This window comes from Phascolarctos cinereus, unplaced genomic scaffold (genome assembly GCF_003287225.1).
Source record: "Phascolarctos cinereus isolate Bilbo 61053 unplaced genomic scaffold, phaCin_HiC Scaffold_3;HRSCAF=262, whole genome shotgun sequence".
Lineage (NCBI taxonomy): Eukaryota > Metazoa > Chordata > Mammalia > Diprotodontia > Phascolarctidae > Phascolarctos > Phascolarctos cinereus.
Genome location: NW_027555736.1, coordinates 25,322,009 through 25,336,817, shown reverse-complemented (window position 1 = coordinate 25,336,817; position 14,809 = coordinate 25,322,009). Strand labels below are relative to the sequence as shown.

The window sequence follows — 14,809 nt, the reverse complement described above, 5'->3', positions numbered from 1 at the left end:
AACATGCAAAGATAATTTTTAACACCCATGTTTTAAATAAAATTTTGAGTTCCAAACTTTTCCCCTCCCTCCTCCCTAAGATGGTAAGCAATTAGATTTGGTCATATATGTGCACTCATGCAAACATTTCCATATTAGTCATGTGGTAAAAGAAGAAAGAGAACAAAAGGAAAAAAACCACCCCAAAAATGGCCTGCTTCAATCTGCATTCAGACTCCAGTTTTTTCTGTGGATGTGGACAGTGTTTCCCAACATCTGTCTTTTGGAACACACTAAGATTTTTTTTTTTAACAAAAGCTTCACAAGTACAAGATGGGCAGGCTGTGACTAGATAGTGATTGATCTGAAAAGATCTGGGTGTTTCAGAGGATCACAAATTTAACATGAGTCATGAGCGTTCTCCTTATCTTGCCCAGGCCCAGACCCATCCTCATCCGACCCTGTGCCATATGATATACCTGTGTTCCCTTCTCCCACTTCCAACTCCAGCTCTGACAGCAGTAATGAAATCAACGGGGACCAATCCCGGAAAAGATGTGTCAATCATTTGTCCTGTATCTCGACCCTGTCCAAAAACACTTCACGGTGACCACTCCCTCATACGAGCTTTCTTCCTCTATTAGAATATAAGCTCTTGAGGGCACAGACTACCTGGCTCGTTTGTATTTTTATAGTGACCTTTGGCCTAGCTACTCTGGGGTGCCCTGTGCAGCAGTCCTAACAAGTCCTTCACTACTGGGTTCCTTCCCCCCCCCACCTTGGGCTTGCCTAACTAGCATATCGGGACCAGAGATTCTATACCCCATTATCCTCAACCAAAAGAACTCCTTGACCAGAAACACTTCTCCCTTGGTGAGACCACCGACTAAGGGTTAAGGAAAGAGAAGACCACCTCAACCCTGTTTTCCCCCTATAATAACTTCTGTATGGTCAAATTCCCTGGTACCATTCTCCTCCCGAGGATGAAAGAGCAGGATTTTTTCTCTTGCTGTTATCTGATTCCTGTTTCCATGGTTACTGCTGCACTGGACCTAGAGCATCTCAGCAGGAATTCTGCATGACACGCCCAAACTCTGGCATTGTGTCAGGACGCCCTAAGCTTATAAACCTCAGACAGAGGTCTAAAACCCCCAGCACCCACACCAATCTCTTAAGAAATGTAGAAAGCAAGAACTGAGAACATGAACCCTGTGTCCTGAGGAGGACACCGTGTTTCTCTAATGGAACCTCAGATTGGACCTAGGGGCTTACTGTGAACCTCATGTCCTTTGGTTCCCCTCCCCCCAGATTCATTAGGAGAGCCATTAGTGGCATGGCAGCATGTGTCCCCAGTTCTTAGCATGGTGTCAGGCACATAATAAGCACCTAATAAAAGCCTTTTCACTCACTGATTTATTCATTTACATACTCAGCTCCTATCAAATTGGCCGACTGGTTGTTCTCTGGAAAGGACATTTCAGAAAAAGAGAAACTACTTTGAGTCTCTTACCTGTCAAATACACTGGCTTCCTGCCAAATTTATCTGATAATGGGTCAAAGGTGATGTTTCCAATGAGCAGCCCAGCGAAGTACAAGGATGACGCCATGCTCACTTTATATGCTTCCTTTTTGATTAAGCACCACTGTGGAGAACAGGAAGGTGCGATTTGAGCCTCGCTTTCTTTCATAGATGATGTCATACATTTAATCAGAGAGCAGCCTGGAACATTACAGCCACTGCACCAGCCTGGAGTGGGAAAGGCCTCCCTCCCCAGCCACAGCCCCTCAGAGAGGAGATGGGAGCTCTTAGTCCAAATGAGCAAAGCGGATGGCTATTCTTAAAACCTGTTTTAGCAATTCCAATGTAAATAGTTTCCATGCCAACCCTTTCCCTCTTATGATAAATGAATCATTGAAAAAACAATTCAAATATGGATTTCTTCTCTCCCTCTCTCCTCTCTAGCTATCTGTCTTTCTGTCTGTCTCTCTTTTCTCTCCCTCCCTCCTTTCCCCCTCTCTCTGTCTCTCTCCTCTCTCCCTCCCTCCCTCCTTCCCCCTTCTCTTTCTCTGTCTCTGTCTTTCTCTCTCCCTCCCTCCTTCCTTCCTCTCTCTCTGTCTCTCTGCGTCTTTCTGTCTCTGTCTGTCTCTCTCTCCCCTCTGTCTCCTGCCCCCTCTCTTTGTCTCTCTCCCCCTTTTCTCCTTCTTCCCTCTCCCTCCTTTCCCTCTCTCATCTTCTCTCCATTCCCCCCACCTCATATACACAAACATAAATGCAGCTTTTTTCTTCTATCTATCAATCTATCTCTATGGTAAGCAAGGGAGAGGGAGAGGACAGGACAGGACAGGACAGGACAGGAGGGAGGGAAGAGAGGGAGAGAGATGAAAGAGGAGAAGAGATCAAATACATCATGTCAGAGGGAGAGAGAGAGAGAGAAACACTTCAGTCTCTCTCACATTTGAGTGGCTTCCAGAAATCCATCAGTCCTCGCTGGGCTTGTGAAGTTAAATCATCTTATCCCCATCGATAGGCTCCCCTGGTATCTACTTCACTCCCAAGTTAGGCACACAGGAATGTAGATGTGAGTATTTGCAGATGGGGAATTTGAAAGGTCACAGAGAGACTGCCAAACCTATCATAATTTTGCCAAAGCATCTGGGAACATGCAGGGGCCAGGAGCCTCCCTGACTTTCAGTGAATTCGGCCTGGGAAGTACTGGGTGAAAATGGATCTGGTCTAATGTACCCTTCTCTGCAAACCCTAGGATTGCTCCAGAAACAATGACTATAAACCCTTGTGAACTAATGTGGCTTCTTGGAGACCTTGTGACTGGGGTGGGGTGGGGTGCAGGTAGCTGCAAAGAGTAAGATTTAGGCTTGAGATCAGGAAGCACTTCCTAATAATAATAATCTCTATCCCTAAGGATGACTGCTTCTGAAAGTAGCAGGGATGCCCCTTCTTAGAGGTCTTCAAAAAGGGGCTGATCATATTTATTGGGAAGGCAGCTAAGGGATGCAGTGGATAGAAAAATGGGCCTGGAAGAAATGGTCTCAGGAAGCCCTGAGTTCAAATCTGCCTTCACACACCTACTAGCCTTGTGACCTTGGGTAAGTCACTTGACCTCTGTCTTCCTCAGTTTCCTCAAGCTGTTATGCGAATCAAAAGAGATGATATTTGTAGAATGTTTAGCACAGTGCTCAGCACACAGTATGTGCTATATAAAAGCTAGCTATTCTTATTATGTTGCACTCATTTTTCAGGTCTGGGTAGGAGTAGATGATCACTGAGTTTCTTTCCAACTCTCAAATTCAGTGACTCCCTTGGGGTAGAATACAATCTCCTGGGACCTTTCCTGAAGAGGTCCCTGAAGTCAGGACGATGGTTACTACAGAGGAGTTTTTCTCCAACAAGGACTCAAGATTACCCTAAGAGGAACCACAGGGAAATTCCAAGGAGGTCACAGGAATTGTCGTTGTCAAGCCTCCCAATTAGTTCAAAGCACAATTACCTTGGATACTTGACTACAGGGTAAAGACTTAAACTATTCTATTTAAATGCCTGTATGTTACTATAGAATCTTTTTTTGGGGGGGATGGTATTATTATAATACTTACATGGAAAAAGTTAAGAAATGGAAGAAGGGGAGAAAATGAAGAAACATTTAAATTCTAGCTGTTGTAAATTACAGATCATTGACATCTTATCTTTTTTAAAAATTTAGAGAGGCAAGGTGCATAGTCCTGGCCTCAGAGTCAAGAAAACCTCGGTTCACAGTCTGCACTTGATACTAGCTGTCTGACTACGTATAGATATATAGACAGATAGATAGATAGATAGATAGACAGACAGACAGACAGACAGACAGACAGACAGATAGACAGACAGACAGACAGACAGACAGACAGACAGACAGACAGACAGATAGATAGATAGATAGATAGATAGATAGATAGATAGATAGATAGATAAATAGACAGACAGACAGACAGACTGATGGATGGATAGATAGATAGATGATAGATAGAGCTGTAGACAAGACAAAAATCTCTCTGCCCTCTGCCATCCCCAGTTGCTAATGCCTTTCCCTATCAGATAGCCTTCCACTTGCTCTGTATATATCTTGTATGTTCAGAGTTGTTGGCGTGTTGTCTCTCCCATTAAACTGTAAGCTCCTTGAGGGCAGACAGACTCTCTGGGCTTTAGTTGCCACCTCTGTGGAATGGGGAGGATAATCTCAGTAGTACCCACCTTCCCCAGTTATTTATTCTGAGGCTCCAAGTACATGATCCACTTGAAAGTGCTATGTAAATGTAAGTTACTATAATCCTTACAGTTTTATTCGCTAGGGATACAGAGGCGTAGCCATGAGTTTCCTAACATGGATTAAGATCCAGTCCCGGACACTTAGTGAATAACCTATGGCAAGTGCCCACTCCTATCTCCTAACTGAGCCCATTTATGTGGGCATTTCGTGAATCCAGAACTCCATCAGCGAGGCTATGCCCTCCACAAGCTTATCCTGCTCACATACACCCCTACAGCTTAACAGATCACCTTGGTGAGTTGCTGTGGCTCCCCAAATCCACCACTTCCTGATCAGTCTTCTGGTGATGCTCCTTTCGAGCCAAGGTTGGCCCAAAAGGTTGGCAGACACACATCACTGTGTGACTACTCTGGGTCACCTGAGCAGAGAGGCACCACAGGCCAAGGGTGCTGGATTCAAAGCCAGTGGACCTGAGTTCCAATCTCACACCTACTACTTACTACATGTATGATCCTGGGCAAGTCACATCCTCCACTCTGTCTCCCCTCACCCTCTCACCCCCATATCCAATCTGTGGCCAAGTCCTGTTGATTCTGTCCTCAGAACATTGCTTGTATATGGCTTCTTATCTACTCTGGCACTGCCCCCACCCTGCTGCAGGCCTTTACCACCTCACCGCTGGGCCCTCCGGGGGGGTCTCCTTGCCCCAGCCCCATCCAGGCTAAACTCAGCTCTCAATGTGATCTTCCTCAAGCACAGGTCTCAACACGCCACATCTCTACTCAGTAAACTTTCATGGTTCTCTGAGGACCTAGGCTCAAAAGTATAACCTGCTCGGCTTTTAAGGCCCTTCATAACCTGTCCCCTTCCTTCCTTTCCGATTCATTCTCTCTGAGCTCCAGTGGCACTGCTCCTCCCCCTGGGGCCACAGCATTTTCGCTGACTGTCCTCCTACCTGGACTTTTCTCCCTCCTCGTCTCCATCTCCGGCCTTCCTTGGCTTCCTGCAAGTTCCAGCTGTTAGCTGGGATTTTACTTTGCATGGGGTTTTATCCCACCTTCTACAAGAAGCCTTTCCTACGCCCCTTCGTGCTAAAGTCTTTCCTCTTTGGACCATCTCCAAATTATCCCATCTATAGCTTGTTTGTACACAGTGGTTTTTCATGCTGTCTCCCCCATTAGACAGACTGTGAGCTCCTTGACAGCAGGCACTGTATTTGCCCTGCTCCATATCTTTAGCATTTTGCACAGTGCCTGGCACATAGCAGGTGCTTGACAAATTCTTGTTGACTTGACTTGTTGATTTCACCACTCTGAACCTCAGTTTCTTCATCTGTAAAATGGGGAAAGGGATGAACTAGATGATCTCTGAGAACCCCTTTAGCTCTAAATCTATAATTCTATGACCTCTGCACCACAATGGGACATCAAAGGACTTTTGTGAAAACCCCTGCAACATAGCACTTTGGAAAGTAGAGTCAGAGGACCTGGGTTCAAATTCTTCTGCTGTCACATGACCTATGTGACCTTGAGCAAGTCATTTTCCTTCCCTAAGTCTCAGTTTCCTCATTTGTTTAAAAAAAAAAAAAGAGGGGGAGGTAGACCACGTAGCCTGGAAGTCCTATTCTAGCTCTGAGTCTGAGGTCCTGTGATGTCCCAAATCCAAATGGAAGAAAAGGTCTGCAGCCCTCTCCAACAAAGGGATTGTCTTGGATGACAGCTACAGTCAGATCTGCCTCTAGTGGACCTGTGCTCTTCATCTCTAGCCAGATGACTCCATTTGCTAAATTAGCCATCTTTCTTTCACTGTAAGTATGAGAAATAAGGCAAGGGAGGAGGGGGCCCTCAAATCCTAGCAAAACCATTTCCCACAGGCAGTGGTCTCCCTGTCCAGCAACTCAGGAGCTTGGCTCTACCTCAGGTCCTCTTGGGTGAACACTGGGTGTCCACTGCAGTACCGCCCACATCAGTACCAGCTCCAAGGCAACCATCATTTCCCACGCAGGCTCACTGAGATGAACATGCGGCAGTGGATGACAAAGCAGATTTTCCCAAACAGCTGCAGTGTGAGCTGACTCAGACACGTGGGTGGAAAGTGGGCGGCTTGGAACACCAGCATACTGAAGCACCGGTTTAAACAGCATGGGAGAGGTCAGGGGCATTAGAAGGTGGCTACGCAGTCATTTATTAGACACCTACTATGTGCCATAATTAGGTACATAATTATGCCCCATGCATAATTAGGTGCCAGGTACTGTGTTGAGAGCTAGGGATAAAAGAAAAGCAAAACATGTACAACCTCTATCAGATTACTTACTGTCCCAGGGAAGAGGGAGGAGAAGGAGGGAGGGAAAAAATTTGGAACTCAAAACTTTAAAAAAAAAATGAGTGTTAAAATTGTTTTACATGTAATTGGGGGAAAAATAAAATATTTTTAAAAATTAAAGCAAAATCAGTACATCCCCTCGAGAAGCTCACATTTGAATCAGGAGACAATATATAAATAACTAGGTACATATAAGATCTAGATAGTGTAACTGGAGAGTAATTTTTTTTTTTGCTTTTTGGTGAGGCAATGGGGGTTAAGTGACTTGCCCAGGGTCACACAGCTAGTAAGTGTCAAGTGTCTGAGTCCAGATTTGAACTCAGGTCCTCCTGACTCCAAAGCCAGAGGTCTATCCACCGCGCCACCTAGCTGCCCCTGGAGAGTAATTTTAGAGGGAAAGATGTTAAAGAGACAGGACAAGGAAAGGCCTCTTGCAGGTGTGTTTGAGCTGAATCTTGGAGGAAGCCAGGAAGTAGAGGTGAGGAAGGAAAGCATTCCAGGTATAGGGGTGCATGAGGAAGGGCAAGACTTGGGTCAGTGAATCACAGAATTTATGGAGGGGAACAAAGTCTAAGACCAGAAAGCTAAGAAAGGCCCAGCTGATTAAAGATTTTAAATGTCAAACAGGAGGACTTTATACATGATCCTGGAAGTAACAGGGAGCTACTGGAGCTTACTGAGTAGGGGGAGGGTGACATGGTTAGACCGGCACTTTAGGAAAATCAATTTGATGGCCAAGTGGAAGATGGACAGAGGGTGAAAGGCATCAGTTAGAAGGCCATTGCAATAGTCTGGGTATGAGGTGATGAGGGCCCGGGCCATGGTGGTGTTGGTGTAAGTCAAGAGAAAGGGACACATATGATGGATATTGGGAAGGTAAACTCAACAATCCTTGAAGACAGATTGGCTCCATGGGGCCAATGAGAGTGAGGAGTCAAAAGAAATGCCAAAGTCCTAAGCCTGACTGGCAAGGCCAGGTTGGTTCAGAAGAGGGGAGAGTTTGAGGGGAAAGATAACAAGTTCCATTTTAGACATGTTGAGTTTATAATTCTTCAACCTGGAATGCAGCAAGAATTGGCCCATTTTCAACAAGGCACTTGGCAGTTTGAGATGGAGAGAAAGCTACAAGGAGCAACAGTCTTGCAGATAGGGGAGAGGGAGAGGGGCAGTCCTACATAAGGTCAAGGTTAATCTTTCTGCAAGTGTCATGTAGAAAGGAAGGCTTGGCCACTCATTGGTATTTCTAAACAAATAATCCTTTTTTTAAAATAATCAATCAATAAACATTTACTAAGCTCCTACTATGTGCCAGGCACTGTACTATATGCTGGGGACATAAAAAAAAAAGACAGTCCCTGCCGTCAAGGAGCTTACAGTCTACTGTAGGGAGACAACATGCAAACAAATAGACAAAAAAGCAAGCTATAGACAGGATAAATAGGAAACAACTTAAAAAGGAGGGCACTAGAATTAAGACGGGTTAGGGAAGACTTCCTGCAGAAGGCAGGATTTTAGCTGGGACTTAAAGGAAGCCAAGGAGGTTGGTAGTCAGAGTGGAGAAGAGAGTTCTAGGCATGGAAGACAGCCAGAGAAAATGCTCAGAGCCGAGAGATGGAGCATCTTGGTCATGGAACCACCAGGAAGTCAGTGTCCTTGGATTGAAGAATACGATGCAGAGAGGAAAGTAGGACTGGGCTAGGCTAGGAAGGGCTTTGAATGCCATACAGAGCGTTCTGTATGTATTCCTAGAGGCCCTAGGGAGCCATTGGGGTTTATTGAGCAGATCCATGTTTAGGCACATCACTTTAGGTGTCCTAGTAGAATGTAAGCGTGTTGAGGACAGGCACTGCATTACTTCTACACACAGTGCCTGGCATGAGGTAAGTACTTGTTGCTTTGAACTAAACTCTATAGCAATACCAGCTATGGGAGGTTGGATGCCAAAAACAGGCAGCCCTATCTCTCCAGCTTTAAATGATTTGCTATGTTATTCTGCCTCCCCACATTTAAATTAACCTGAAATGACATTTTTCACAATATGCCAAATTACTCAGATGCCCACAGCACGCCAAGTGCTAATTTTCTCTTTTCCATTACCGAGAATCAATTTAATCACCAATGTTATTAATTTTTGTACAGAGAGCCAGCTTGGCACGAGGACTAGAGGGTCGGCCGCAGAGCCAGGAAGAATTGGGCTCGTGTCCCTCCTCTGACACAGACTAGCTGCCTAACTTTGGGCAAATCACTGAACCATTCAAGGTCCCAGACAATTGCACAAGACTCTAAGTGTGTTGCCACATCTACATTAGTGGAAGGAAGTTTCTATGCCACAAGAGTTCCACACAGATAAAACTACAGCTGTGGGTTTAAAAAAAAAAAAGTTACGCATTGGATTTATCAGGACAACCTGGGTTCAAATACTACCTCTGATACACACTGCTTGTGTGCACTGGGACTAGTCCCTTGATTTCTCAATGTCCTTCAATTTCTCAAACTGAAAAAAAAAATGCTGGACTGCATTAATAAAGGGAGATTTCTTGCCAAGAAAACATTGGTCCAAACTGTCTAGATCAGTCTTTCTTAAAATGTCCTTTCTAAGGTTATAAACCATGTTACTTTTTCCACACCACGATTCTTTTTTCCTATTATATTTGTACTGGAGGCAAAGATTTACCAACCCACATTATAAAACCACTATTCAAAAGAGGTATTTACATATGAGAAAGTTTAATTTTCCAGGGCCTTTTTGCTCTTTCCATCTTCCATCTTCATGATTTCGGCCAACTGGCCTTCATGCCTAGCACACACTCTCCCTCCTCACCTCCATCTCATGGAACTGTTGGCTTCCTTCAGGACTCCATTCAAATTGCCACCTTCTGAAGGATGCCTGTGAGCCAGGCCCAGGGCCAGCGCCTTCTCCTGTACTGATACCTTGTAGCTGTTCTGAATATACCTTACACACACCTACTTATGTGCATGCTGTCTCCCCCATTAGAGTGGAAATTCCTTGAGGAAAGAGACGTTTTTACTTCTTTTTCTTTGTATTGTTTGCACTTAGAGTGCCCAGGACATAGTAAGCATTTAATAAATTTTGCTGATTGGTTAATGGGAACCATTTCTTATTATATTCTTATGCTTAGCACAGTGCCTGGCACATAGCAGGCACTTCATGAATGCTTTTTAACTTGACATTTTATCCTGGACATGAAGTACCCAGGTACTCAGGATTATCAGAAAATTACTCCTTTTCATTTTATTTTATTTTTTTCTTCCTTTTTATTTTATGAAGGAAATGCATCTTCAAGAATGTTAGAAATATTTGTAATTTTTCCCAGACCTTCGTGTAAATTCACTGTCAAACAACATTTATTAAGTACCTACTGTGTACAGCATAGAAACTTATTCTATGATCTTACAAGATCATAGATCACTGCATAGATCATTGCACATAGATCACATAGGCTCACTGATTCCCAAGTTTTTTAATGTGCTGATACTCTACCACAGTTTATTCTATAAAGAAAAACTCCTGACAGAGTTGTCTAATAATGGCATGGGCAGTTTGAGATTGGGTGGGAGAGATAATGTGAGTTGCCTATCCTTACAGATCTTCAAGGAGAAGCTAAACAACTACTCCCTGGGATATTCCTCTATGGGAATTCAAGTTTCAAGTGTGGGTTGGGTGGAATGACCTCTGCAATCGGGAGGCAGCACAGACCCGGGGTCAAGGAATTTGGTTCAAAATCCAATTCTGCTACTTATGACTTGTGTGACTTTGGGCAAATCATTTCACTTTTCTGGACCTCATCTTCCCAGCGAGTAAAATGGTGGGGTCAGATTCAATGGTCTCTAAGGTATCTTCCAAGAGTTAATCTAAGATCCAATGGTCTCATCCAAGTTGAGAGTCTGATTTCTCCTCCCGTGAGTTCATAAATACACTTGAAAGAATCTCTCATTTCATCGTTGAGTATAGCCCTTCAAACAATGCAGAACCCATCACTCCAATGCCTTAGCGGAGTTTTCATGGTTTGCAATGGGACTAATTATGAGATAGCCAAACTCTGATGGTGAGCCTATGAATTTAGCTAGGATAGACAAAACACTCGGTCTTTCTTCCTATCTACCCAGCCTTTATATATGGGACATATTTTACATATCCTATATATGATAATATATCCTATGTGTGTGTGTATGTGTGTGTGTGTGTGTGTGTGTATCCTCAATAACATATCCTGTATATGATAACATTTGATATGCATAGATCATGCCATTCCTCTGCTCAAAAATCTTCACTCAGCAAAGCTCAAATTTTTCAACTTGGGACTCAAGGCCCTCCCTCCACCATCTGGTGCCAGCCTATCTCATGATACTCTCATCTATGTACTCTCCAGCCAAACATGCCCTGACCAGACTCCAAACCTTTGCTTGTGCTGTTTGCTGTGTCTGGAATACCCTCCCCTCCCCTTTCCCACAGGCTGAATTTTTACCCATCCTTTAAAGCCAAATTTAAAGAATTTTCCTGATACCATTCAGCACTGACCTTTCTTCTTGGACTTCACATAGCACTTTGTTTTCTACCTCTCTAAAGTCCAAATCACACATAATCTTCTGTATTATAATCATCTGTGTTTGTGTGTTATACACTTCCATGACCATAAGGTTCATGAGGGGATGGAGCAAGTCTTATGTGTTCGTTGAATTCCCCCTAGAAGGGAAGGGAAGGAAAGAAGAGGGGTGGGGAGGGAGGGGAAGGCAGAGGGCATGGGAAAGAGGATTGTGTGACCTTGAACAAATCAGTCAATTTCTCTGGGTCTCTGTAAAATGAGGGAATTGGATGAGGTAACCTCTCCGCTAGGTACAGTGGAAAGAGCTCTGGATTAAGGTTCAGATCATTCTTCTGTCACTACCTTTGTGACTTCAAGCAGGTTATTTTTTGATTTGATGCTCTATGATCTATGAAATCAGGCTTGGCAAACGCCATCTTAGAATATTTCCTCCTTTCTACTCTCCCAGAAACCCTGCCGCCCTCTGGTATAATCACAGCATGATAAATTGCTCCCACTCCCTCCAAATCTGCAAAGGGTGATTAGCATCATGAAAGGCCTAACTCAGGTCTGGATCCCGGCACAGGGCCCTAGTGGCAGCAGCTCTTGGACTTTGCTTGTAGCAGAAGGTGCATTAGGAAGTAAAAGGCTTTTGACAAAGCATCTCACCGGAAGGACTTCCATCTAGGCCGGGGATAAGCACAGCCAGAGAGACAGACCACAGACAGGGACAAAGATTTTGGGGGGAAGCCTTGAGTCATGCTCTGTCTTAGACAAGTATGCTTTGTGAAATCTGCTTAATAACCCCTCCTGCCTGGCAGCCAGCTGCTCTCAGTGTCAAGGAATTCAGAATTCAGAGAGATCAATTTAAAGGAGCTCTATGAATGATTTACTAAGAATTTCACCTAAATCATGTCACTTTGGGGAGGGAGAAGTTTCATTCCTTGTATACTAAGCAGAACTAATGTGTATTTCATAAGATTATATATTTAGAACTGGAAGGGACCTCCAAAGCAAAATCCTTGTGAAAAATATACATAGTCAAATAAAACAAATCCCCCCATTGGCCATGTCCAAAAACGAGTGTATGTCTATCACCTCTCTGGTGGGAGATGGGAAGTGAGAAACATACTTCATTGCTGGTCCTTTGCATCATGGCTGGTCATTATACTCATCAGAGTCCTTAAGCCTTTCAGAGATGCTTGCCTTTGTTTCCTTTTTGTCTTTGTCAGTGTTACACACACACACACACACACACACACACACACACACACACACACACACACACTCATGTTCCCCATAGGCCCGGAAGGCTGATGTGCTTTGGTCAAGGGCACATAAGGAGTGAGAGATGACATTTGAACCCGGGTCACAGAATCACAGAGCTAGGGCTAGAAGGGATCTTGGAGGTCATCTGGTCCCACCCCTCATTCCACGGATGAGGAAACTGAGGCTCAGAGAGGTTGTGACTTGCCCCAGGTGACACAGGGAGTGTTCAGAGTCAGGATTTGAACCCAGGCCCTCTGACCAGCTCTAACACCCCTTTCTCTCTACTGCTTATGATGATTTCTGCTCACACAGAGTCTTTCTGCATTCATTTACAGGGAGAACACAATACATGTCTGTACATACAATCCCCATCTAGGCAATCCAGACAGGTTTATCATTTTCAAAGTTCTCTAAAAATAGAGCTCCATGGGACAGAGACAAAGAAATGCAGGGCTTACAATGTGCTGCTTTGCCACTTGCCTCTGTCACTATGGCTGTAAAGTTATCTGCAAAGTGCACGTGACTGGCCAGCTCCTCAGGGCTCCTGGGAAGCTCTTCCTGGTCGATATGATGTTCTGGTACAACACCCACCAACTCAGTCAGCATGGACTGGCAGGCCATGCAGACCTGCAATAAGCACATGTAAATGCCGATATCAGGCTAAGAAGCAGGTGTATTTGTTTGCTCCCCTTCCTAAACACGCATCCAGAGAGAACTGCCTTGCCTTTCATCCACTCCATCGGCAAGCATATATTAAGGGCTGTTGCCAAGGTGCCGAGTGCTGGGAAGACAAAGAGAGAAACAAGCTAGGCCCCAGCAAATGACATTCACTCCTGTGTTATTCCTGCTTGACTTGAAGGCCAGTAGGAAGAACGTTTCATTTGGTCCTAAGGATCACAAACCATCTGCAGTCCTAAGGGGATGGGGACAGCATTGGATTTGGAATCAGAGGACAGAACAGTACCCATGGTGGGGTGACCAGGGCTCTGACTATTCCCACTCCCACCCCCCTCTGTCTCACAGAATGATACATCTAGACCTAGAAAGGCCCTTAGAAGTCATTTAATCCAACCCCTTCATTTTACAGATGAGGAAACTGAGGCCGAGAAAGGCTAACGGACTTGCCCAAGTTCACCCAGGTAGTAAGTGTCAAAGTCAAGATTTGGATCATGGTCCTGACTCCGAAGTCAGCACTCTTTCCACTGGACCATCCTATCCAGATTAGCTACAGCAAACCCATAAGTAAAAGAAGAAACTTCTAGCTGCTCAGCCCAGCTTCAAATAGGAGTAGAGACCTTAAAGCACTTGGTCTGCTTCCTTCAGACCCTCTAGGGAAAAAAAAATAGAGAGAACAGGTAAAGTTTATTTGGGACACTGCCCCTCTTGAGATGCCCTGGTTCTGCTGCATGCTGAGGTCTGGCCTCTTGGTGTGACATTCTTTTCCAACTGTTTCCCTTCCTGAGCTCCCCTACCAGCCCAGGTCTTCCTTAGCCCTCCTCACGAGGTCATACCTAGAACTGAAGCCAAGTTATCTTGGTTGCTTAGGGGGAGGGGACGGGGCATTAATAATTCGTTCACCCTAACTCCTCAGCTCCAGCCAGAATAACAGGTGTCAGGAGTCTCAGGAAAGGGGAGCCAAGAGTCACATGGGAGGAATGAGGTGTCATTAAGAGGGTTGGACTTCCTTGATCCAAATCTGGTCTGGCCGTTGATTCTTCCTCAATTCAAAACTGCCTGGTCCCACTGACCAGAATCAGTGAAGCCCAATAGGTTGGACCTCATCTCTGCCACTTAACTACCTATGTAATGCTCTGCAGGTCACTCCACCTCTGAGTCTGAGTTTCTTCATCTGTGAAATAAAGAGACTGGACTGCATGGCCTCTAGCTTTCCTTCTAGTGGGGAATCTACTACCAGCAATTAGGTGGCTATTGGGACTTGAAGTCTGACAGTCGTCTAAACAATGATTTCAAACCCAAACTCTCTCTCTCTACACACACACACACACACACACACACACACACACACATATACACATATGTGTATACACACACATATGTATATGTGCATTTATATGGGTATACATCTACACCCATACATGTATATACATCTATTTCTACAGGTTGTATAGCCTCTTAGAAAAACCACCTATTAACATTATCTATGTTACATTAGATTCTTATTTAATTTGTTAAATGCTCTCCAATTACATTTTAATCTGGTTTGGGCAGGCTCTATAGCGCTGGGCTGCATTCAGCCTGTGGGTCTGATACTTCTGGTCTAGACACTTACTAGCTATGTTATACTAGGTGAGTCATTTAACCTGTTTATATGTTTCGGTTTCCTTATCTATACAATAGAGTTAATAATAACACCTGCCTCGTCTGGCAGTTGCAAATTAATTTACATAAGCACTTTGTAAATATTAAAAA

The 14,809-nt window shown here is 44.4% G+C and overlaps 1 protein-coding gene across 1 annotated transcript in view; it reads right to left on the bottom strand.

Moving 5' to 3' along the window:
* The window catches only part of LOC110216433 (solute carrier family 22 member 15-like), a 132,207-nt gene that overhangs the window by 100,387 nt on the left and 17,011 nt on the right, over positions 1–14,809 (bottom strand). Inside the window, exons 3-4 of the mRNA XM_078151590.1 lie at positions 12,860–13,006; positions 1,490–1,622 (exon numbers count right to left, since the gene is read on the bottom strand). Of these exons, the coding sequence (XP_078007716.1) occupies positions 1,490–1,622; positions 12,860–13,006 (280 nt within the window). The remainder of the gene's footprint in view (positions 1–1,489; positions 1,623–12,859; positions 13,007–14,809) is intronic.